The 25,372-nt window shown below is 54.6% G+C and overlaps 2 protein-coding genes across 3 annotated transcripts; one reads left to right on the top strand and one right to left on the bottom strand.

The window, feature by feature from the left end:
* The first annotated feature begins 1,416 nt into the window (after positions 1-1,416).
* LOC127033098 (uncharacterized) lies at positions 1,417-23,315 on the top strand. Its single transcript, XM_050920901.1, has 7 exons — positions 1,417-1,483; positions 2,619-2,948; positions 19,633-19,704; positions 20,169-20,516; positions 21,919-22,041; positions 22,233-22,270; positions 23,205-23,315. The coding sequence occupies exons 1-7, from the start codon at positions 1,417-1,419 to the stop codon at positions 23,313-23,315; spliced, it is 1,089 nt and encodes a 362-aa protein (XP_050776858.1).
* LOC127032394 (junctional adhesion molecule A-like) lies at positions 11,712-25,296 on the bottom strand. Of its 2 annotated transcripts, none has more exons than XM_050919648.1 (6): positions 16,843-19,637; positions 15,446-15,775; positions 15,090-15,161; positions 12,849-13,196; positions 12,639-12,752; positions 11,712-12,173 (listed from the first exon to the last, which is right to left on the bottom strand). In XM_050919648.1, exons 1-6 carry the CDS (start codon positions 16,907-16,909, stop codon positions 12,100-12,102), a joined length of 1,005 nt encoding a protein of 334 aa, XP_050775605.1. In that variant the 5' UTR covers positions 16,910-19,637; the 3' UTR covers positions 11,712-12,099. The 2 variants fall into 2 exon arrangements, with proteins under 2 accessions (XP_050775605.1, XP_050775606.1); XM_050919649.1 differs by lacking the exon at positions 16,843-19,637 and adding an exon at positions 21,962-25,296 and having other exon boundaries at positions 11,713-12,173.
* Between the last annotated feature and the right edge of the window lie 76 nt (positions 25,297-25,372).

Below are 25,372 nucleotides of genomic sequence, written 5' to 3' on the forward strand. Positions count from 1 at the left end.
CACTCATGATTTTATAGACCTCTGTCATATCCCCCCTTAGTCTCCTCTTTTCCAAGCTGAAGAGGCCTAGCTTCTTTAATCTCTCCTCGTATGGGACCCTCTCCAAACCCCTAATCATTTTAGTTGCCCTTCTCTGAACCTTTTCTAGTGCCAGTATCTTTTTTGAGGTGAGGAGACCACATCTATACACAGTATTCGAGATGTGGGCGTCCCATGGATTTATAGAAGGGCAATAAGATATTCTCTGTCTTATTCTCTATCCCCTTACGTGGCTGTGACCATGGGTGCCCCCTGCTGGGATGGATCAGCTCTGATCTTCCCCATGTCTTGGACCCCAGGCCGCCCACAGCTGCAGGGGATTCCCCTCTACTCAGAGATGGGGTGGCCTGTGAATTGGGAGCAGGGGGAACAGGATCCCCCCACCACCCCATAGCTCCCCATCAGCCCTGGGATGTAGCAGAGGGATAGATGGCCTGTCTGTATGGTAGGCAGGTTTTGCACCGTGTGTTTTATTGTGGGGGAGGTGGATGGAAGAGGGTGGAACAGGGCAGGATGGATGGATCGATCCGTCCTCAGTGCCTTCGGTCTGTCTGTCAGCAATTAATTCTGTCCATCTGTCTGCAGAGAAGGCCCTGTCTCCATCCATCTACCCACTGCTCTGTCCATCCATCCGTCGTTGTCCATCTGTCTGTGGTAGGACCCTGTCTCCATCCATGGTTCCATCCATACACCCACCACTCCATCTATCTGTTTGGGGTGGAGCCCTCTGTCCGTCTGTCCATCCATCCGTATGTAATACACTTTCTATTTGTATATAGCTCTGTCCCCCAGCGCCCCCGTAATACACTCTATCTCTTCATCCTGCACAGCCCATTTTCCCTTTGCACCCCCGTCACCTCCAGCTCCCCCCGAGCACCGATCTCTGCCCTGACAGTGGAAACTCCCCGATGATCCTGTCACCGACATGTAGCTCCCAGCTGCCCCTGGGACAGCTGATCTCCTCCCGTGGTTCCTGGAGCCAGCAGCTCCCTCTGGGATCCACTGGGGGATCATTTTGGGGCAGTGAGAGGGGTCTGGGACTGACGGAGCTAGAAAGACATCATCCACACCAGGGCTTCTGAGCCCTACGGCCAGTGGCTGCATCAGCGAGGCCGAGGGCCCTGGAGATGCAGAAATGAACCCATCCTGCTGCTGAACGCAACACCCTTGGTCAGTTTCGCTTTCACACTCACCTGCGCACAGGCCCAGTGACCTCCTGGTATTTGAGCAGGCGCCTCCCGCTCACCAGCCACAAGAATTTCCATCGCGCATCCGGGCTGCTCACTCCGGAGCAGCCGTTACTTGCTGTCCCTGGGTCTCGTCTGCTCGACAGTCCCAGTCTGTGACTCCTGGGGTGACTCCCAGCCCACGGAGAGCATGGGGCGGCCGCTGGACCCTAGTAATATCTGCTTCATCGTCTTCCTCATCCGCTCGATAGCAGCTGGTGAGACAAGCTCAGAGTTATGGGGGGAATAGAGACAGAACCCAGGAGTCCTGGACACCCTCCCCCTGCCCTAACCCACTAACCCCCCACTCCCCTCCCATAGGGGTATGGAGAGATGGTCTCAGAATACACAGACAGCTGAGGGTGGCTAGCTGGATGGATGGAAAGGGAGCGAGATGGAGGGGGGTGTTTGGGGATGGATGGATAAGGAGAAAGGGAGGGGATGGATGTGGATGGATGGATAACTAGAGAGATGGAGGGGGTGTTTGGGGTGGATGGATGGATAGAGAGAGAGGTGTATGAGGATGGATGGATAGATGGGGGAATACGGGCAGGGGATGGACAGGTTTATTCTAGAGGACTGTCTGGCCTACCATCATTTAGGTTTAGACCAGCTTCCTCTTTAAAACTTGACTCTCCTAAGTGCTCTAAAGTCCGCACGGTTCCTTGCATTGCCCTGAAATGCGGTGTGCTTCCCGGGGCTGTAGGCTGGGGCTCGTGGGGTGTGGAGTGGAATGGCTGGTCCAGGTTAGCTGCGGATGCACGGATAGATGGACAGACCTGAGCATGGATGGAGGGAGGGAAAAATAACTGAGTACAGCAGGATGGACAAAGCTGAGGGTGGATGGATGGAGCTGAAGACAGCTGGACGGAGCTGAGGATGGAAGGATGGAGGGAGAGATGGATGGATGGAGCTGAAGACAGCCAGACGGTGGATGGATGGCAAGGTGGAGCTGAGGACAGACAGGTGGACGGATGGAGATAAGGTCAGATGGGTGGATGGATGAGAGAGCTGGGGGTGAATGGATGGATGGATGGACAGGGCTGAGGGTGGATGGACAGAGGAACAGATGGATCTGAGGATGGATGGATGGGGCAGGCGATAAACAAGTGGATGGATGGACAGATGGACAGAGCTGAGGATGGATGGATGCACAGAGCCGATGGTGGATGGATGGAAAGTGCTGAGGACAGACGGGTCTCGGGCTGGGTAGAGCAATCGAGCGACAGATGACAGACAGACCGACTCTGCCACGGGAAGGCCAGGGGGATGGACAGACGGATGCAGCCAGCGCCCCATGACAGCAGTGCAGTCCCTGCCATATGTCTGTCATGTAGCTCATTCTCCATGCAGGTCTCGGGGTTCAGCAGCTGCCCCCCATGGCGAGCATCCCAGCCGGGGGCAGCGTCACCCTGAGCTGCACCTTCCACAGCCGCAACCGGACCGGGACACAAGTCACCTGGGCCAGGGGCTCCCGGGAGGCCGTCGTGCTGGACCCCGCCCACCCCTTCTACCAGGGGCGGCTGGCCCAGAGCCAGCGGGACCAGCAGGGCCGGGCAGAGGCCACGGTGACCCTGTCGGAGCTGATGGAGAGGGACTCAGATCTCTACCACTGCTACATCACGTACCCGCAGGGCGAGCAGGCGAAGGGCACCGGGACCACCCTGACTGGGATAGGCAGAGGTGACTTGGGGGGCTTGGGACACGGGGCATTTCCCTCTAGGGGACATTGGCTCCAATCTGGCCCCAGGGCATGGACTGGCTGGCTCAGGGGGGCGGGGAATGGGACATGGGGCTTTTCCCCTCTAGGGGACTCCAGCTCTGATCTGCCCGAGGTTGGGGGACTGGCTGACTCAGGGGGGCGGGGAATGGGGCATGGGGCCTGTCCCCTCTAGGGAGCATTGGCTCCAATCCGGCCCCAAGGTGGGGGACTGGCTGGTTCAGGGAGCGGGGATTGGGACATGGGGCTGGCTGCAATCTGGAGTAGAGAACAGGAATATCTGACCGATGCTCATGCTGTGGGGGGTCGTTAGGTTTAAATTAAATAATCTCCTGACTGATTCGAGGCGGCTTTTCTGCCGAGTTATTGCTGGCTGCAGCTCTGGCCTGTCTCACATCCTGTCAGCGCCTCGGGGTGAGAGCGGTGGTTAGAAACCCAGACCCCCACTTCTCCCAAGAGCCACAGTGAGCCCAGAGACGTCTCTCTCTCCCTCTTCTCTCGTTATTGGCCCGGGTTGGCTCGGAGCTCTTTGGCCTGCTAAAGGTGAGGTTATGACCCGGCCCTGCTGACTCACTGCGGGAAGATCAGACTCATGCTGGCACCTGCGAAAGGCTTTGCAATAGGCGCCGGTGGAGACTGGGGGAGTTTTGTTGCAGTGTTTGTTGGAGAGGAAGCTGGTTGCTTAATGCAGGAGTGAGTGAGGGGCACACACAACCCCAGGTCCAGAGACACAGAGAGGCACACACAGGTGCAGAAATCAGCCACCCACAGCCCCATAGAAACGCAGCCACAGACCCAGAGAGAGACCAGAACAGCCCCGTGACCCAAATGGCCCCACCAGGCTTTCTGCTGTACTGGTCACTTGGGATTCCCTCCCACTAGCCCCATGTACGAATGGAGGTTGCCGGTCATTAGCCCAGACCCCAGTAGGGCAGCTGGCCACTAACACACTGCGCCAACCTAACCAGACCCGCCTCTGTGGCCTCTATTTGGGAGCAACTCCACAGACATCACTGGGGTCACTCCAGAGTCACTGAGATCAGAATCCGGACTGACTCCATTGGGGTCAAAAAAACAACGAGGAGTCCGGTGGCACCTTAAGGACTAACAGATTTATTTGGGCATAAGCATTCAAGGGTAAAAAACCCACTTCTTCAGATGCACTGGACTGCTCATTGTTTTTGTGGCTACAGACTAACACGGCTACCCCCCGATACTTGACTCCATTGGGGTCAGTGGGCTCACTCTGGATTCACACCAGAGATCAGTATACGGCCCGGATTCCCTTGGCATCAGTGGGGTCACTCTGGAGTCACACTGGGATCACAGAGGCCAGAATACAGACTGGATTCCATTCATTGCAATGGAGTTATTCCAGATTCACTTTGGGAGCTCTGAGATCAGAATCCAGCCCTGATTCCATTGGTGTCAATGGAGACACTCGGGATTCACACCAGGGCTAGTGACATCGGAATCCAGCCTGACTCCATTAGCATCAGCGGAGTCACTCTGCATTCACACCGGTATGGTACCAATGAGATCAGAATCCAGTGCTACAACAAAATACACCAGAAATGGCTTCCTGTGGCTCTTCCCAGGAGAGATTCTTGCCACAGGAAACATTAACCTCCTTCCTTTTATTTAGACGATAGAAAGGAATCGAAGCAGGACACCAGCACAGAACTCACCATCTACAGAGCCACGACTGCTCTGGCAGGTGTCAGCATCATCATCTTAGTTACCGCCCTCCTGCTGCGCAGCCGCACAGGTATTTACTCCTCCTTCCAGGCTCACTCCACCTGCCCGTTCTTCCGCTGTTCAAAATGCACTTCTCTTCCGTCCTCCTGGTGCAAGGGGGAACGGGAGCCTCCGATCTACATTCTCCAGTCCTCTGTTCAGTTCCTACACCTCCATTCATCTCTTCCAACAATAACCCAGGCCTCCTTCTCTCCTCCCCAGACACCCAACAGCAGCAGCCGGCAAAGGTGAGACCATTAAAATTGGAGCCTGAGTTTAACTGGGTGGTGGAGTCAGTTTCAAGGCACTGCTGACGCGTGGTCTGTGTGACTGTGGTAGAAACCTGACCAATGGAATATGGGAGAGGGTTAGGGGTGCTTTAGCCCTTAAATATTACAGTAACAGAAGCTGCAGAAGAGTACCAGATTATCTATCATCTAGACCAGTGGTTTTCAGCACCGAGGGCTTCAGTGAGCGCACTGATTCATCTAGATATTTGCACAGGTTTACAACAGGCTACATGAAAAACACCAGCAAAGTCAGTACAAACTAAAATTTCACACAGACAGTTTCTTGTTTATACTGGCTTATACACTCTACACTGAAATGTAGCTACAATATTTATATTCCAACTGATTTCTTTTAGAATTATATGGTAACAATAGGGTGACCAGACAGCAAGTGTGAAAAATCGGGATGGGGTAGGGGGTAATAGGAGCCTATATAAGAAAAAGAGTGAAAAATTGGGACTATCCCTATAAAATCAGGATATCTGGTCACCCTAGGTAACAATGAGAAATTCAGCAATTTTCCAGTAACAGTGCGGTTGTGACACTTTTGTATTTTTATGTCTCATTTTGTAAGCCAGTAGTTTTTAAGGTGAAACTTGGGGAATGCGAGACAAATCAGACCCCTGAAAGGGATACAGTAGTCTGGAAAGGTTGAGAACCACTGATCTAGACAGACAGACGTGCACATGGGGACAGGCAGACATGTACATATATATAGGCCATTGTGCATAAAGACAGGTGGATAGCTTGAATCTCAACTCGCAGCCCCTCTGCTATTCCAGCCCTGGGCCCATTCTCCGCACACAGTCTGCCGGTGCCTCTCAATCCCGACTTGTAGCCAGTTGGGAGGGTCCCTCTGGGGGCTGAGTCACACTGGCGTGGGGCTGTGTGTGCTTGGGACAATAGCACACACGGATCCCCCAACACACAGCCAGGGGTCTTCTTTTTACCCACTTCCCCCTTAAATGCACTCACGGGGCTGGAAAGACGGCAGCAGGAGATGGAGCCTGGGTGACTTGATTTGTGTCTTCAACAGGGACACATCAGAGCTGGTGGTAACATGAGCAAGGATCTGCACTACGCCGAGATCACTTTCAAGGCTCCGGCTCACACAGAATACACCTCTGTCCGGACCCAGCGGCTCTGAAGAGTAAGATCTGACTGTGAAACAAAGGGAGACGCAGGGAACGGCAGGAGATCCCTTCATCACACAACCTTGGAGGCATCTCCCAGGGTTAGTGCTCAGTCAAGGGGCTAAGCCTTTTGCTTCTGGACAGTTCCTTACAGATGACCGTAGTGATAGATGTGTGAGGCTTTGGGCCAGACCCCCAGCTGGTGTCAATCGGCCGCTCCTCCGGGGGTGTTGATGGGGCCAGATCCCCAGCTGGTGTGAATTGGTGTCAGTCCTCTCAGCAAGAGGGGGGGTACAGTTCAGCCCAGGAGCCTGGCCCACAGAAAAGGAGGCATCCAAACTTCAAAGCGGTGCCCCATGGGCGGGTATCACATTCCTTATGGGGCATACTCTTTGGAAGAGCTACATCTCCCACGATGCAGCACGTTCTCCTCTCTGGATGAGGGCAGGGTGTTATAGGAGTCCCTAGCAGGGATGCAGCATAGAAGATACACTCTGCCCCAAGGAGAACGAGGCCCTGGAGTGACAACTCCTCCACGGCCCGGCTTTGAATCAAAGCCGCTCAGTTTTTGGGATTTCGCCCCAACGTTGAAATTCTCCACAGGAAATAGCCGATGAGAGCGCACAATCTATTCGCTGAAATTTTCAGTGAGGGAAAAAAATCCTTTTCTTCGGCCAACTCTGAATCGGAGATTCCAGTTTTTCCTGCTGCCTCTTTCTGGAGAGACTAAAGCTGAGCGGGGGAGAGCCGGTTCTGGGTCACGCCCCACTCGATGGGAACAACGTTAGCAAACGAAGGGCACTGAGTGGGGATCGTCGGGGGGGCACTGGCGTCCTTGGGGACCAGGGGACAGGGCCCTGGGGGCGGGGCTGGTGCCCTGGGGGGTGGGGTGAAGTTTGGGCCATTGGGGGGGCAGGTGTTTGGGGGAGGCTGGGATCCTGAGGGGCAGGGCTAGGTCCCTGGGGGGAGGAGGTCTGAGGGGCGGGGCTAGGTGCCTGGGGGGCAGGGGGCTGAGGGGAGGGGCTAGGTGCCTGGGGGGAGGAAGGGACCTGAGAGGTGGGGCTAGGTCCCTGGGGGGAGGGGGGGGTCTGTCGGGTTGGTTTGGGTCCCTGCGGGGCAGGAGGCCCTAGGGGGCGGGGTTAAGTGTCTCGGGGTGGGGGTAGGGACTCAGAGGGGCAGGGCTAGGTCCCTGGGGGGAGGGGGTCTGGGGGGCGGGGCTAGGTCCCTGGGGGGAGGGGGTCTGAGGGGCGGGGCTCGGTCCCTGGGGGGAGGACGTCTGGGGGGCGGGGCTAGGTCACTGGGGGGAGGGGGTCTGAGGGCGGGGCTAGGTCCCTGGGGGGAGGGGTGTCTGAGGGGCGGGGCTAGGTCACTGGGGGGAGGGGGTATGGGGGGCGGGGCTAGGTCCCGGGGGGAGGGGGTCTGAGGGCCGGGGCTAGGTCCCTGGGGGAGGGGATTCTGAGGGCCGGGGCTAGGTCCCTGGGGGAGGGGATTCTGAGGGCCGGGGCTAGGTCCCTGGGGGGAGGGGGGTCAGAGGGCAGGGCTAGGTCCCTGGGGGGAGGAGGGGGTCTGGGGGCAGGGCTAGGTCCCTGGGGGGAGGGGGGTCTGAGGGCGGGGCTAGGTCCCTGGGGGGAGGGGGGGTCTGAGGGTGGGGCTAGGTCCCTGGGGGGAGGGGATCTGGGGGCGGGGCTAGGTCCCTGGGGGGAGGAGGGGGTCTGGGGGCGGGGCTAGGTCCCTGGGGGGAGGGGTCTGGGGGTGGGGCTAGGTCCCTGGGGGGAGGAGGGGGTCTGGGGGCGGGGCTAGGTCCCTGGGGGGAGGGGGTCTGGTGGGCGGGGCTAGGTCCCTGGGGGGAGGGGGTCTGAGGGGCGGGGCTAGGTCCCTGGGGGGAGGGGGTCTGAGGGGCGGGGCTAGGTCCCTGGAGGTAGGGACCCAGAGGGGCGGGGCTCGGACCCTGGGGCCGTTAGGAGGCGCACGCGCATTGGACGCCGCCGCGGCAGTGGCGCGTGGCGGGGGGCGGCGCCGGGCGGAGAGCAGCGCGCAGCCGCGGGGTTCTGCTCCGGACATGCGCAATAGGGGCCGGGAAGCGGCGCCGGATTGAGGCGCGCGCGCTCAGTAGGGAAGGAGGCTCGGACCCCTCCTCCTGCGGGCTAGTTACTGTGGGCAACGACTAGCGACCAGCGCGCATGCGTATTAAGCGCCCCGGGAGTGGCGGCTGTCCATGCGCATGGAGTGCAGTAAAGGGAGGGGGAGGAACAGGTTGTACGCATGCGCACGCAGGAATATTCCCGGTGAGAGGGTCGGGCTAGACGCATGCGCGCTGGAACGCAGTGACCCGGCACAGGTGGGCGCACGTGCCAGCGACTGGGGACGGAACCGAAACTGAAACCAGGCGCATGCGCACACCTCCGTGTCCCGACCTAGCTGTTAGCACGGCGCATGCGTACGTAACCGGCCCCCAACCACCCCTCTCACGCCCCCTAACGGCCGCTGCCCGGCAGCGCGAGGCGCCTGGACGTGTCGCTGGGGCTGTTTAACCAATTTGCATATTTCCCAGCATGCCGTTCCACGCAAACCCCGCCCTGTGACGTCTTTTTTACCCCGTTTCAGTGAGAAGATTAACAAAAAAAATTAAAAAAATGTATTAACTGCCCATAACGATGCGGTGTTACCCGAATTTCACTTCGGTAACTAACACTGTTTATCTCACCCTAACCACGAGCTATAGTCGCACTACACCTAGGAATTAAGGGTTAATTAACATATTCATAATTAGCAGAGGGGGAGCCGTGTTAGTCTGGCTCTGTGACAGCAGCAGGGTCTCCTGTGGCACCTTATAGACTAACACGTTTCGGAGCATGAGCTTTCGTGTGCGAGGTTAGTTCAATCAGGGAGGATGAGGCCCCGTTCTAGCAGTTGAGGTGTGAAAACCAAGGGAGCAATGCCCCTCTGCTATGTACATCGGCCAAACCGGACAGTCCCTACAGAAAAGGCTAAATGGACTCAAATCAGACATTAGGAATGGCAATATACAAAAACCTGTAGGGGAGCACTTCAACCTCCCTGGCCACACTATAGCAGACCTTAAGGTGGCCATCCTGCAGCAAAAAAACTTCAGGACCAGACTTCAAAGAGAAACTGCTGAGCTTCAGTTCATCTGCAAATTTGACACCATCAGCTCAGGATTAAACAAAGACTGAATGGCTTGCCAACTACAGAAACAGTTTCTTCTCCCTTGGTGTCCACACCTCAACTGCTAGAAGAGGGCCTCATCCTCCATGATTGAACTAAGCTCGTTATCTCTAGCCTGCTTCTCTCCCTGGCTCCCAGCCCCCCCTGCTCTGCCCACCAGTCCCGACTCCCCTCCCAGAGCCAGGGAGAGAACCCAGGCTTCCAGGCCCCCTGCTCTGACCTTCTCCACCCCACTCCTCTCCTAGATTTGGGAGTCCAGAACCGTTTGTCATTATTCAGTTCAGGTCTGTGCAGAGCCCGACAGGAAAGGGGCCCAGATTTTGGTTGGGAGAGTCTGTGCAGCACCTGGCGTAACAGGGTCGCTGATGTTGGTCAGAGGGGTCTGTGCAGCACCCCGGTTTCGTGGGGTGGGGGTGGGGCTCTGTTTGCTACTGTGGTACTCGCTGCAGTTTCTGTGGCAGGCCGGAGCGTGCCGAGTGGCCCGGGCTCTGTCTGCACTTGAGCTCCTGGGTGTCGTGGTGAGAAACAGGAAATTCAGCATTGTGCGAGGCCGCAGCTTGTGCAAAGGCAGCTGCAGATGGGGCGGAGGGTGATTTACAGCCAGCTACAGAAGTGTTGGAGTCAGGGCCGTGTGTGACGCACAAATAACTGACCACGGTTTCCGTCCACGAGCTGGAGTCGATCTCCAAGTGCTCAGCTTGCAGAGCCCAAAAATGCTTCTAGCCCTCATGGGTGCAAAGAAATCTCTCCAGCCAGGGGCAGGGGGGACCCACACCTGACGCTGCAGAGACCCTGGGCTGGTCGCTCTGAGAGGGGGGAGCTGCCCCCAGCATCATCCAGGCAGTGATGGGGGTGGGCTGGCTCAGGGGCGCTCTAATCGCTAGACCCCACTCCTCTCCCAGAGCTGGGGAGAGAACCCAGGAGTCCTGGCTCCACTCCCAGAGCCCCCTGCTCTGTACCCACAAGACCCCACTCGCCTCCCCGTGTACGTGCAGTGCTAAGCACGTGGGTGTCACCCTCTGGTGAGCATAAAAGGCCAGGGCTGCCCAGAGGATTCGGGGGACCTGGAGCAAAGCAATTTCGGGGGCCTCTTCCATAAAAAAAGTTGCAATACTATAGAATGCTATATTCTCATGGGGGCCTCTGCAGGGCCCGGGGCCTGGGGCAAATTGCCGCACTTGGCCCCCCCCCCGGCGGCCCTATAAAGGGCCAATTCTAGTTTGATTTTCTAGGGTTCCTTCAGAAAACGTAACTCTCCTCACCCCGAGAGCAGCTCAAACCCTGCCCCGAGACCAGTTCACAGAGATTTATTCTGTCAAAGCCTCAGGGCCGGATCCGAGCTGCTGTCAAGTGGCTTCTGGCAATCCGCTCCATTGAAGCCAGAGGAGCCACAGACAACTGACACCACTTGGGGTCTGGCCCTAGAGATCTCTGAACAAGGATCACACCAGCAGCCCTGGGGGCGCTCAACAGGGGTGCCATTTGGGAGGTCGGGCGGGGAGAGGGAGCAGTGTTGCAATCAGTGGCATTTTGGTGGCAGCTCTACCGCGCTGCTTCATTCTTTGGCGGCAATTCGGCAGCGGGTCCTTCCCTTTGAGGGACTGAGGGACACACCGCTGAATTGCCACTGAAGACCCAGACGTGCTGCCCCTTTCCCTTGCCGCCCCAAACGCCCGCTTCCTGTGCTGGTGCCAGCAGCCGGCCCTGGGTAGGTGGACGGATGGACAGACAGAGATGGATCTAGGGGTGAGGTAGGTGGATATACAGACTCAGATGGATCTAGGGGTGGGGCAGGTGGACGGATGGACAGACTCAGATGGATCTAGGGGTGGGTAGGTGGACGGATGGACAGACTCAGATGGATCTAGGGGTGGGGCAGGTGGACGGATGGACGGACAGAGATGGATCTAGGGGTGAGGTAGGTGGATATACAGACTCAGATGGATCTAGGGGTGGGGCAGGTGGACGGATGGACAGACTCAGATGGATCTAGGGGTGGGTAGGTGGACGGATGGACAGACTCAGATGGATCTAGGGGTGGCTAGGTGGATATACAGACTCAGATGGATCTAGGGGTGGGGCAGGTGGACGGATGGACAGACTCAGATGGATCTAGGGGTGGGTAGGTGGATATACAGACTCAGATGGATCTAGGGGTGGGGCAGGTGGACGGATGGACAGACTCAGATGGATCTAGGGGTGGGTAGGTGGATATACAGATATGAGAAGAATAGTAAAGAAAAGGAAATATTTCTCCAGGACTCCTGGGTTCTGTCCTCAACCGGTGTCTCATCCTAGGCCATGTTCCTTCTGTCATTTATTTCCCACGCGAAATAACATGATTTTGAATAAAGGAATTTTTGCATAACAGATTTTATTTCCACACATTGAAATATATTTATTTTTTGCAACATGTCTCTCTTTCAAGCGGCAAATTCCTTCTAACCAATCAAGCCTGCTCCAGACAGTTTTGTCCTGTACAAACCAGGTAGGTTTTCTCTCGAATTCGGGTTTTCTGGTGGCTGACTCTGTTACAGTTTTCAATGTTGATTTCTAAATGGAAAAATATCGTCCCCTGAGGAATGACTCTGGAGAAATATTTCCTTTTCTTTACTGTTCTTCTCATACCCAAGCTGTACCGGCCAGACCCACAGACAGAAGCAGAGGAGAGCAGAGAAGCCCCGGGCGGTGGCTCAGAGTCCAGCGAAGTCTGACAGCTTCTGAACCAGAGCTGGGAAAATCCTGCCAGTGACCGGCCCCCTGAGCAGCTAAATCAGAGACACCTGTCCTGGTGCCGGGGGCACCTTGGAGCCAGCACCCACCATAGGATCCACGGGGACGCCTGGGAAACAGAACGAGAGCGTCACCAAACACACTGGGGGGAACCGCTACGGGGATGGAGCCCTATAAATATCAGAGAGAGACTGACTCCACCAGGGATGAAAAGCAGCCACTTCTGGGCTAGAACGTCGGGGCTGTTTATACAGGGTCCCCTCACTCAGCACTGAGACACGGCCCCTCTAGGGTGGGGTGCATGGGCTGGTTATACAGGGACCCCTTGCCTGGTGGTGAGAAGCAGTTGGCTCTGGGATGGGGCAGGGGCTGGTTACAGGGGGATCCGTCGCACAGTGCCGAGAAGCAGCTGGCTCTGGGCTCGGGCAGGGGCTGGTTACATGGGGATCACTCGCACAGTGCTGAGACATAGCTGGCTCTGGGGTGGGGCACTGGCTGGTTACCAGCCCACACAGTGATGCCATGTAACGATTTGGGACAGGAAGTGAAGGTCGAACTCGGGCAGAGCCGGTACCTTTCCAAGGCCGCAGGCTGAGGACGATTCCCAGGGAGAAGAGAACGACGAGCGCCAGGGAGATGACGGCTCGGTAAAAGAGGGGCCCCGAGTCCCGACAGAGCTCACGTCCCCCTAGACTCCGTAGACAAGAGAAGTGAGGGGTTAGGAGATTCCTGGGATGACACCTCCTAGAGGGGACAGGCCCCATTCCCTGCCCCCGACTCTCACCGGTCGCACTCTGGTGTCTCCCCATCACTCTCAGCTCGGTGCCTCCTCCCATCCCTGTCTCCCCACGGTCGAGTTCGATGCAGCACTGATAGAGGCCAGAGTCCCGCTCCTGCAGCTCAGCCAGGGTCAGCGTCGCCTTCCCCTGTCTGTGCTCATCCATCCTGGACACATGGAGCCGCCCGCGGTAGAAGGGATGGTTAGAATCCAGCTCCAAATCCTCTCCGGATCCCCTGAGCCAAATGATCTTGGCTCTGCTGCCGTTTCTGTTCTGGAAGGTGCAGCTTAGGGTCACGTTCTCCCCAGCTGTGGCGCGGAGGGACCTGGGCTCCTGAGAAATTCTCAGACCAGCTAGGGAAGAGGGAGAACCCGCATCATACACCGGGCAGCACCATGCGGCAGGAGAGATCCGTCCTGGCCCTTAGAGAGAGCATCAGCCGCTGGGTTCCTGTGTGCAGAGCTAAACTTTCACCTCTCGCTAGCTTAGTAGCAGTGTCTGTCTCTCTGTTCCCTTATTCTACTTGGTTCATCCACCCATCCTCTGACCCTAGGTCCATCCATTCTCCAGTCCTGGAGCCATCCATCCATCCAGCTACCTAGCCACCCTTTCTGTCTAGATCCACCTGTGACCTTGCACCCCATAATGCTTCATGGGAATATGTTTATGAATGTCTCTCTGACATAACTGGAGTATGTTTTATGCTACATATGCCATGTAACTATCTCTGCAAAGGTTATGATTCACTGAATCTATTTATCCTGTTTGTATACGTGTCATTTTTTTATTTGAAGTTATGAATATTGGCTATGATGTCTGATTTTAAGTAGCCTCAGAAGGAATGTGGGCAGCTTCTTAAGAAAGGAATTTGCAAGTTAAGTGCCCAATTAAGAAACTCTTAACGGACAATGGAAACTTGGAAGACTCCAATCCACATAAGAAGTCTACCTGGGGACGTTCAAGGTAGCACGTGAACAATGGCTGCCACCTGTAAAGTCCTGAGTCATGCATGGACATGTGACTTGCCCATGTGACTCCAAAACTCCATCTTGTAGCTGGATTTCTACACGGTGAAGGGAGAGGTGTCCACACAGGACCGGCTCCAGGGGTTTTGCTGCCCCAAGCAGCAAAACAAAACAACCCACCTCTCCTCAGCGCGATCGCAATCTGCGGCAATACAGCGGGAGGTCTGTCGCTCCGAGCGGGAGTGAGAGATCTTCTGCTGAATTGCCGCCGAATAGCTGGACGTGCTGCCCCACTCCAGAGTGGCCGCCCCAAGCACCTGTTTGCTAAACTGGTGCCTGAACCGGGCCCTGGTCCACCCGCAAGAGAGGAACTATATAAATCCTAGGCGACCCCTCCATTTTGTCTTCAGGCTGGCTCAAGAGATGGTCTCTCCATCCCAAAGGAAACCTGAAAGAAACTGGAGCAAAGGGCAGTAACGACAGGGGTGGGAGTGACTGCTGGACCCAGCCCAGAAGGAGGCTAGTCTGTAAAAGAAGCTTCCTGGAACATCTCGGAGGGTGAGATTTCATCTGTGATCACTTTCCTATGGTACTAGGCTTAGATTTGCATCTTTTAATTTGTTTTGCTTGGTAATTCACTTTGTTCTGTCTGTTATTACTTGGAGCCATTTAAATCTTCCTTTCCGTATTTAATAAAATCACCTTTTTACTTATTAATTAACCCAGAGTATGTATTAATACGGGGACGGGGGGAGGGGGGGCAAACAGCTGTGCATCTCTCTCTGTCAGGGTTATAGAGGGTGAACAATTGATGAGTTTACCCTGCATAAGCTTTATACTGGGTAAAACGGATTGATTTGGGGGTTGGACCCCATTGGGAGCTGGGTGTCTGGGTGCTGGAGACGGGAGCACTTCTGAAGCTGTTTTCAGTCAAGCCTGCAGCTTCTGGGGGACATTGTTCAGACCTGGGTCTGGGTTGCAGCAGGCTGGTGTGTCTGGTTCGAACCAGGCAGGGCACTGAAGTCCCAGGCTGGCAGGGAAAACAGGCTCAGGGGTATCTCAGCACATCAGTTGGCAGTTCCCAAAGGGTTTTCTGTGATCCAACCCATCACACCACGTCTGTCAATTCAGCCATCCAGCCTCCCTTTCTATCCCTCCCGCCCTCTGTCCACACTGCTCTCTCTATCCCCAGAGAAGCGCTGCAATGCTGGAGACTGGATAAACCCAGTTATTTCTTCACCCCAACAAGAGCTGTTACCCCGAACTCCGTGGCAAACTCACCCGGTTTCTGGCCAGATGCTCTGAGATTTGGGACCAGCGCTCTCTTGCAGCCGGCTGGAATTTCTGCAACAGCTTCGTTTGAATTAAAAATAAAAGAACTTAGCGCAGTCAATGCACAAATGAACGACCCGACCACCCAACAGCCCCGCGTTGACTGCTCCGGGAACAGAGCTCACATCCCCCTGGGACTCTAGACGAGAGAAATGAGGGGTTAGGAGATTCATGGGCTGGCAGCCCCTAAAGGGAAAATTCCCCATTTTCCTCCCCACTGAGCCAACCAGTCCCCACCCTGGGCCCAGATCGGAGCCAATGTCCCCTAGAGGGAAAGGCCCCGTGTCCCAAGCCCCACAAGTCACCTCTGCCTAACACAGTCAGGGTGGTCCCGGTGCCCTTCGCCTGCTCGCCCTGCGGGTACGTGATGTAGCAGTGGTAGAGATCTGAGTCCCTCTCCATCAGCTCCGACAGGGTCACTGTGGCCTCTGCCCGGCCCTGCTGGTCCCGCTGGCTCTGGGCCAGCCGCCCCTGGTAGAAGGGGTGGGCGGGGTCCAGCACGACGGCCTCCCAGGAGCCCCTGGCCCAGGTGACTTGTGTCCTGGTCCGGTTGTGGCTGTGGAAGGTGCAGCTCAGGGTGATGCTGCCCCTGGCTGGGACCCTTGCCATGGGGGGCAGCTGCTGAACCCCGAGACCTGCAGGGAGCAGAACAAGCTACATGACAGACATATGGCAGGGACTGCGCTGCTGTCATGGGGCGCTGGCCGCATCCATCTGTCTGTCCCCCTGGCCTTCGCACAGCAGAGTCTGTCTGTCTGTCATCTGTCGCTCAACTGCTCTACCCAGCCCGAGACCCGTCTGTCCTCAGCACTTTCCATCCATCCACCATCGGCTCTGTGCATCCATCCGTCCTGAGCTCTGTCCATCTGTCCATCCATCCACTTGTTTATCGCCTGCCCCATCCATCCATCCTCAGATCCATCTGTTCGTCTGTCCATCCACCCTCAGCCCTGTCCGTCCATCCATCCATTCACCCCCAGCTCTCTCATCCATCCATCCATGTCTGTCCTATCTCCATTCATCCACCCATGCATCCTCAGTCCAACCTCACCTCCACCTATCCATCCACCCTCAGCTCCATCCGTCTTCAGCTCCATCCATCCACCCTCAGTTTTGTCCATCCTGCTGTACTCAGTTATCTGTCCTTCCCTCCATCCATGCTCAGTTCTGTCCCTCCATCCATGCATCCACCGCTATCCTGCACCATCCATTCCTCTCCACACCCCTCTACCCACGAGCCCGAGCCTGCAGCCCCGGGAAGCACACCGCATTTCAAGGCAACGCAAGGAACCGTGCGGACTTTAGAGCACTTAGGAGAGTCAAGCTTTAAAGAGGAAGCTGGTCTAAACCTTAACGATGGTAGGCCAGACAGTCCTCTAGAATAAACCTGTCCATCCCCGTACAACCCCTGCACGTATTCTCCTATCTATCCATCTATCCTCATACACCTCTCTCTCTATCCATCCATCCATCCTCATCTGCCCCCTCCCTTTCTCCTTATCCATCCATCCCCAGACACCCCCCTCCATCTCGCTCCCTTTCCATCCATCCAGCTAGCCACCCTCAGCTGTCTGTGTATTCTAAGACCATCTCTCCATACCCCTATGGGAGGGGAGTGGGGGTCTAGTGCGTTAGAGCGAGGGGGGGGGCTGTGCTCCTGGGTTCTGTCTCCATTCCCCCCACAACTCTGAGCTTATCTCACCAGCTGCGATTGAGGGGACGATGAAGACAATGAAGTAGATGATGCTAGGGGCTGGCAGCCGCCCCATGCTCTCCGTGGGCTGGGAGTCACCCCAGGAGTCACAGACTGGGACTGTCGAGCAGACGAGACCCAGGGACAGCAAGTAACGGCTGCTCCGGAGTGAGCAGCCTGGGCATGCAGTGGAAACTCTTGTGGCTGGCGAGGGGGAGGCGCCTGCTCAGACACGAGGCAGCCAGGAGGTCACTGGGCCTGTGGGCAGGTGAGTGTGAAAGCGAATCTGACCAGGGGTGTTGCGTTCAGCAGCAGGACAGGTTCATTTCTGCATCCCCAGGGCCCTCGGCCTCTCTGAGGCAGCCGCTGGCCGTAGGGATGGGGCACCCCAGTGGTGATGGTGTCCTTATCACTCCGTGGGTTCCAGCCCCCTCCCACTGCCCCAAAATGATCCCCAAGTGGATCCCAGAGGGAGCTGCTGGCTCCAGGGACTGCTGGAGGAGATCAGCTGTCCCAGGGGCAGCTGGGAGCTAGGTGTGAGAGGCAGGACCATTGTCAGGGCAGAGATCCTGGAGGTGACAGGAGTGCAGAGGGAAAACAGTTTGTGAGGGATGGAGAGAGAGAGCGAGCAAATTACAGGGAGGAGGACAGAGAGCTATAGCCAGATAGAGAGTGTATTACAGATGGATGGATAGATGGTGGGCCTTACCTGGTGAGGCCACATCGGGAGTACTGTGTCCAGTGTTGGGCCCCTCACCACAGAAGGGATGTGGACAAATTGGAGAGAGTCCAGCCAAGGGCAATGAAAATGATTAGGGGGCTGGAGCACATGACTTATGAGGAGAGGCTGAGGGAACTGAGGATTGTTTAGTCTGCAGAAGAGAAGAGTGAGGGGGATTTGATAGCAGCCTTCAATTACCTGAAGGGGGGTTCCAAAAAGGATGGAGCTCAGCTGTTCTCGGGGGTGGCAGATGACAGAACAAGGAGCAATGGTCTCAAGTTGCAGTGGGGGAGGTCTAGGTTGGACATTAGGAAACACTATTTCACTAGGAGGGTGGTGAAGCATTGGAATGGGTTCCCTAGGGAGGAGGTGAAATCTCCTTCCTTAGAGGTTTTTAAGGCCCGGCTTGACAAAGCCCTGGCTGGGATGACTTAGTTGGGGTTGTTCCTGCTTTGAGCAGGGGGTTGGACTAGATACTTCCTGAGGTCTCTTCCAACCCTAATCTTCTATGATTCTAGCTACAGACTGATCCATGGATGGACGGACATAGGGCCCAACCACAGACAGACGGATGGAGCGGTGGAATGGATGGAGCCATGGGTGGACGGATGGAAGGAAGACTTTCTCCACGTACAGATGCATGGAGCAATGGTTGGCTGGCTGGATAGGTAGAGGGCCCTACCACAGACAGATGGACAGAGTGAAGGATGGATGGACGGACGAGTGGATGCAGACAGGGCCTTCTCCGCAGACAGATGGCCGAGATGAATTACTGACAGACAGCCTAAAGGCACTGAGGACGGATCGATCCATCCATCCTGCCCTGTTCCACCCTCTTCCATCCACCTTCCCCTGCTAGTAAAACACACAGGGCCAAATCCACCTACTTTACAGACAGGCCAGCTGTCCCTGTGCTGCCTCCCAGGGCAGATGGGGAGGCCTGCTCCTGATTCACAGGCCACCCCAGCTTTGAGTAGAGGGGAATCCACCACAGCTGTGGGCGGTCTGGGGTCCAGGACACATGGAGAAGCGAGGCTGATCCATGGCAGCAGGGGGCGCACATGCTCACAGATACGTACACAGGTCCCTGTTACGTTTAATAGCACAGACACACACTTAACTCTCCTCCCCCGCTCATCCGGACCATCTCAGAGGTGCTGACCACAAATGCTTCCACCGGCCCTCGTAGACTGACGGTTCCGGAGGATGCTGAGGCTGAGCTGAGCGGGCTCTGCGGAGCCACCCAGACAGGGTGGAGCAGAATGGAGCAGCTGCCGGCTCTGAGCCCCGTCCTCTGCCTTGTCCTCCTCATCCCTACCTGGATAGCAGGTATGTCAGCAAATCTTGGCTAGCTAACCTGGAGGTCGGTCTGTCTACTCCGCCAGGTCAATCTGTCCATCCCTTCCCATCCCAAAGACATATCTAGTCACCCCCATACATCCCCATCTAGCTCATCCAATCCATCCATCCATGCTTCTTCTGCACTATCCCTCCAGCTTTCCGTTATCTATCCATTCACCCAGCCTTTCCTCTATCCATCCATCCTTCTGTTAGCTCTCCATCCATTCTTCCCTCGACAGTATCTATCCCTCCATCCTTCCACCCACAGTATCTATCCCTCCCTCTCTCCTCGAGATGTCTCTAATCTCTCGCTCCCCACACAAATGTTTAGCACGCTGCAAACAGAAAATGTGGAGCAGGGTAAACTAGACTGGATTTAATATGGGATTAGCCAGCCCAGGGCTTCTGTGCAGACTGGATCGTTCATTTCCTTACTGAATGTCTCAGGACCAAAGAGTGTGAGTTAGGAGATCCCACTCTGTGCTGATCTACCCAGAATACAACTTGTTACAGCCCCCAGCTCTTCTGGCTCAAGCTGTAGCAACTTGTGCTTTTAGATGTTGAGGTCCCCAGTTCAATCCGCAGCACGTTAGCCAAGGTGGCGGACATCAGAAATGGACTAAACTGTTCTCCTGGACTTTAAAGCCAAAAGGTACCTTCACAATTCCCTACTCTGACCTCCTGCACATAGCTACAGAACCTCACCCACTGACTCCTGTTTTTTCATTCAAATAAAGCTGTTGCAGAAATTCCAGCTGGTTGCAAGAGGGCGTCAAACCCAAATGTGGGAGCATTCGGCCAGAAACAGGGTGAGTTTCCTGCGCAATTCTGGGATATAGTTCTTGATAAGGTGAACACATCACTGGATTTATCCAGCATGTAGGATTGCAGATCTTCCCTGGAGACAGCTAAATCAGTGTTGATTTAGGGAACGAGGAACACAAATGGAGAGCAGATGTGAATTGAGGGACATGGGTCTAGGAATGAAAGGTTGGATGGACGGCTCTAGACTGGAGAATGGCTGGATGGGTCTACAGATGGATAGAGCCAGGATGGATAATGGATGGATGGATCTAAGGTCGGAGGATGGATGGATGAATGAAGCAGAATCAGGGAACAGAGAGACAGACACTACTACTAAACTAGCGAGAGGTGAAGGTTTAGCTCTACACACAGGAACACAGCGGATGCTGTTCTCTCTAAAGGCCAGGACGGGTCTCTCCTGCCACATAGTGCCGCCCAGTGTATGATGCGGGTTCTCTCTCTTCCCTAGATGGTCTAAGAGTTTCTCAGGAGCCCAAGTCCCTCAACGCAACAGTCGGGGAGAACGTGACCCTGAGCTGCACCTTCCAGAATAGAAATGGCAGCAGAGCCAAGGTGCTTTGGTTCAGGGGCTCTGGAGAAGACGTGGTGCTGGATGCTAAGCACCCCTTCTACCAGGGGCGGCTCCATGTGTCCAGGCTGGATGAGATCAGTAAGGGGAACGCGACACTGACCCTGGGTAAACTGGACAAGAGAGACTCTGGCCTCTATCAGTGCTGCATCGAAATCCAGAATGAGATGACAGGGATGGGAGAAGGCACAGATCTAAGAGTGTTGAGGAGAAACCAGAGTGTGACTGGTAAGAGTTGGGGGGAGGGGGGGTATCCGGGACCCATCCCCTATAGGAGGCACTGGCGCCAGTCGGGCCCCAAGGTCAGGGACGGGCTGGCTCTGGGAGCAGGGAATGGGAGATGGGGCTGGCTCCAAGGATGAGTGGAGATCAGGAATATCTGAGCGATGCTCATGCTGTGGGGGTTGTCAGGTTTATATTATACAATCTTCTGGCCAATTCGAGGCGGCTTTTCTGCCAAGTTGTTGCTGGCTGCAGCTCTGGCCTGTCTCACATCCTGTCAGGACCTTGGGGTGAGAGCGGTGGTTAGAAACCCAGACCCCCACTTCTCCCGAGAGCCACAGTGCGCCCAGAGACGTCTCTCTCTCTCTCTTCTCTCGCTATTGGCCCGGGTTGGCTCGGAGCTCTTTGGCCTGCTAAAGGTGAGGTTATGACCCGACCCTGCTGACTCACTGCGGGAAGATCAGACTCATGCTGGCACCTGCGAAGGGCTTTGTAATAGGTGCCGGTGGAGACTGGGGGAGTTTTCTTGCAGTGTTTGTTGGAGAGGAAGTTAGTTGTTTAATGCAGGAGTGAGTGAGGGAAACACAACCCCCGAGCCAGAGACACAGAGAGGCACACACAGGCCCAGAAATCATCCACCCAGAGCCCCATAGCCAGAGTCCCAAAGAGAGACCAGAACGGCCCCGTGACCCACACGGCCCCATCACACTCTCTGCTGTACCAGTCACTTGGGATTCTCTCCCGTTGGTCCCATGTATGAATGGAGGTTGCCGGCCATTAGCCCAGACCCGAGGACAGTTGGCCACTAACACACTGCGCCAACCGAAGCGGACCCGCCTCCATTTGGGAGCAACTCCACAGATGTCACTGGGTCACTCCAGATTCACTGAGATCAGAATCCGGACTGACTCCATTGGTGTTGGTGGGCTCACTTTGGATTCACACCAGAATCATTGAGATCAGTATTCGGCCCTCATTCTTTTGGCATCAGTGGTGTCAGTCCAGATTTACATTGGACTCAGAGGGATCAGAATCCAGCCCTGACTCCGCTAACATCCGTGGGGTCGCTCTGGATTCACACTGGGTAATGGAGACCAGAATCCAGACTGGACTCCATTCACTGTAATGGAGTTACTCCAGATTCACTTTGGGAGCTCTGAGATCAGAATCCAGCCCTGATTCCATTGGTGTCAATGGAGACACTCCGGATTCACACCTGGGCTAGTGACATCGGAATCCAGCCCTGACTCCATTAGCATCAGCGGAGTCACTCTGCATTCACACCGGTACGGTACCAATGAGATCAGAATCCAGTGCTACAACAAAATACACCACAATTGGCTTCCTGTGGCTCTTCCCAGGAGAGATTCTTGCCACAGGAAACATTAACCTCCTTCCTTTTATTTAGACGATAGAAAGGAATCGAAGCAGGACACCAGCACAGAACTCACCATCTACAGAGCCACGACTGCTCTGGCAGGTGTCAGCATCATCATCTTAGTTACCGCCCTCCTGCTGCGCAGACGCACAGGTATTTACTCCTCCTTCCATGCTCACTCCACCTGCCCGTTCTTCCGCTGTTCAAAATGTACTTCTCTTCCGTCCTCCTGGTGCAAGGGGGAACGGGAGCCTCCGATCTACATTCTCCAGTCCTCTGTTCAGTTCCTACACCTCCATTCATCTCTTCCAACAATAACCCAGGCCTCCTTCTCTCCTCCCCAGCAGCCTCCCCAGACACCCAACAGCAGCAGCCGGCAAAGGTGAGACCATTAAAATGGAGCCTGAGTTTAACTGGGTGGCATTGTCCGTTTCAAGACAGCGTTGACACGTGGTCCGTGTGACTGTGGTAGAAACCAGTGGAACACGGGAGAGGGTTGGGGTGCTTTAGCCGTTAGATATTACAAGAACGGAAGCTGCAAAAGTACCAGATTATCTATCATCTAGACCAGTGGTTTTCAGCACCGAGGGCTTCAGTGGGTGCATCCATTCATCTAGATATTTGCATAGGTTTACAACAGGCTACATAAAAAATACCAGTAAAGTCAGTTCAATCTTAAAATTTCATCCAGTTTATTGTTTACACTGCTCCATACATTTCAGTGTAGAGTGTAACTACAATATTTATATTTCAATTGATTTCTTTTAGAATTATATGGTAACAATGAGAAATTCAGCAATTTTCCAGTAACAGTGCGGCTGTGACACTTTTGTATTTTGATGTCTGATTTTGTAAGCCAGTAGTTTTTAAGGTGAAACTTGGGGAATGCGAGACAAATCAGACCCCTGAAAGGGATACAGTAGTCTGGAAAGGTTGAGAACCACTGATCTAGACAGACAGACGTGCACATGGGGACAGGCAGACATGTACGTACATACAGACCATTGTGCACAAAGACAGGTGGACAGCAAGAATCTCAACTCGCAGCCCCTCTGCTATTCCAGCTCTGGGCTCCCTTCTCCACACACAGTCTGCCGGTGCCTCTCAATCCCGACTTGTAGCCAGTTGGCAGGGTCTCTGGGGGCTGAGTCACACTGGCGTGGGGCTGTGTGTGCTTGGGACAATAGCACACACGGATCCCCCAACACACAGCCAGGGGTCTTCTTTTTACCCACTTGCCCCTTAAATGCACTCACGGGGCTGGAAAGACGCAGCAGGAGATGGAGCCTGGGTGACTTGATTTGTGTCTTCAACAGGGGCACAGCAGAGCTGGTGGTAACGCGAGCAAGGATCTGCACTATGCCGAGATCACTTTCAAGGCTCCAGCTCACACAGAATATGCCTCTATCCAGACTCAGCGACTCTGAAGAGTCAGATCTGACTGTGAAGCAAAGGGAGACACAGGGAACGGCAGGAGATCCCTTCATCACACAACCTTGAAGGCATCTCCCAGGGTTAGTGTTTAGTCAACGCGCTGAGCCTTTTGCTTCTGTTACTTACAGATGACCGTAGTGATAGATGTGTGAGGGTTTGGGCCAGACCCCCATCTGGTGTCAATCGGCCGCTCCTCTGGGGGTGTTGATGGGGCCAGATCCCCAGCTGGTGTGAATTGGTGTCAGTCCTCTCAGCAAGAGGAGGGGTACAGTTCAGCCCAGGAGCCTGGCCCACAGAAAACTGCAAAGTGGTGCCCCATGGGAGTTGTAATTCAGGTACCACATTCTCTATGGGGCATGCTCCTTGGAAGAACTACATCTTCCACGATGCATCACGTTCTCCTCTCTGGATGAGGGCAGAGTGTTATAGGAGTCCCTAGCAGTGATGCATCATAGAAGATACACTCTGGCCCAAAGCGAATGAGGCCTGGAATGACAACTCCTCCACGGCCCTGCTTTGAATCAAAACTGTTTTGTTTTTGAGATTTCGCCACAACATTGAAATTCTCCACAGAAAATAATCAATGAGAGTGTACAATATATTTGTTGAAATTTTCCATGGGGAAAAAAAAAAATCCTTTTCTCCAGCCAACTCTAAATCCGAGATTATATTTTTTTCCTGTGGCCTTTCTTGAGAGAATAAAACTGACCAATGCAAAGATGTTTCTATGTCATGACCAGCTTGATGGCTTCCGCTGGGTGTTATATACAGCCACACAGTGGGCTGTGAGCGAATGAGTTTCTGTGTCTTTATCAAACACAAAATCAAACAGACTGAGAGACTGAGGTCAGGGTCTGTGAATGAAGGAGAGGAAGCAGCAGCAAGAAAAAACATCTGGATGCAAGGAAAGAAAAGGCCTGTTTTGTTGACTTTACAAAAAAACAAACAAAAAAAGGGCTGGATGTTGATCTCAGTGACCCTGAGCTAAATCCAGAGTGACCCCACTGATGTCAATGGAGCCAGTGCCAGGTTCTGCCCTCACTGAATTCAGAGTGACACCACCTGAGTCGGGGACACATGGGGTAAATTTGGAATGTAACGGAGTCAGGGCTGGAGTCTGATCTTAGAGTAATTAGGAAATCCAGATTGCTTTGAAAGGGGTAATTATTAGAACCATAAAACAACCAGTGAGGGGCCATATTTATTCTCTCTCAAAGATTTCAGATCAAACAGAATCCTGACAACAAGAAGTGAGGAGATTAGTTGCCTCCCCGATTAGTCAATGCAGCAAAAGCCCCAGAGATCCAAAAGTCCTGCTGATGCTTTTCCCACCCAAATATCTCACTGCTTTCTAAGGAGAAGGGAGAACAGGCCACAGGCCACATTCCCGTCAATGGATCGTCTCCTCTTGGGTTACAGGAACGAAAGCTTCTGCACGTTGCTCTGGTCAGCAGATCTGGCATTCTAAGACCCGCAGGAGTGCAGAGATGTGTCTCTTCCCCAATCACAACTGGCCCTTTAAGACAAGTGATGTCATATCATCCTGCCAATCCAGGAATCGAATAGACCGAATACTTTAAAAGGCTGTACGCTCACTGGTTAACGGTACAGCGATGCCACTGAGATGCCCCCCGTTAATTATCGACGTTGCGTCAAGGGTTGACGTTCAACCAGTCATGGAAGTCAACTGGCTGAATGCTTTCAGGGACTGTGCATGTATTGGTTAATGGTGCACCGCAGAGATGACATCACAGGTTAAAGGTCAATGCTCATGTAGACATGAGGGATCTAATTGGCTAAACCGTTTCAGAGGCTGTAGGTTTGTTGGTTAACGGTACAGATGTCGGAAGTAACACAGGCTGAAGTTCCCAGAAGGGACCCCATCTGGTTAATCCAATTGGTAACATGGTTTTAGAGTTATTGATTAGTCACTGGAGGTTAAATGTCAGGCTTCATGTAGACACACCATCCCGGCAATCCAAATAGCTGAATGGTCATAGAGGCTACTGATCATGAAAGGTTAAAGGTCAAAGTTTATGAAGGTGCACCA

The sequence above is a fragment of the Gopherus flavomarginatus genome, chromosome 12 (assembly GCF_025201925.1).
Source record: "Gopherus flavomarginatus isolate rGopFla2 chromosome 12, rGopFla2.mat.asm, whole genome shotgun sequence".
In the NCBI taxonomy this organism is placed as follows: domain Eukaryota; kingdom Metazoa; phylum Chordata; order Testudines; family Testudinidae; genus Gopherus; species Gopherus flavomarginatus.

Bases quoted from the DNA above. Each gene is read 5' to 3' on its own strand.
- LOC127033098 (XM_050920901.1), top strand. From the start codon at position 1,417: ATGGGGCGGCCGCTGGACCCTAGTAATATCTGCTTCATCGTCTTCCTC. The intron at 2,949-19,632 runs GTGACTTGGGGG...ATTCAAATAAAG, and splicing joins CCTGACTGGGATAGGCAGAG to CTGTTGCAGAAATTCCAGCT. The intron at 22,042-22,232 runs GTATTTACTCCT...TCTCCTCCCCAG, and splicing joins CCTGCTGCGCAGACGCACAG to CAGCCTCCCCAGACACCCAA.
- LOC127032394 (XM_050919648.1), bottom strand. From the start codon at position 16,909: ATGGGGCGGCTGCCAGCCCCTAGCATCATCTACTTCATTGTCTTCATC. The intron at 13,197-15,089 runs GTGAGTTTGCCA...CCTCTTCCCTAG, and splicing joins AGCATCTGGCCAGAAACCGG to CTGGTCTGAGAATTTCTCAG. The intron at 12,753-12,848 runs GTGAGAGTCGGG...TACGGAGTCTAG, and splicing joins GAGACACCAGAGTGCGACCG to GGGGACGTGAGCTCTGTCGG.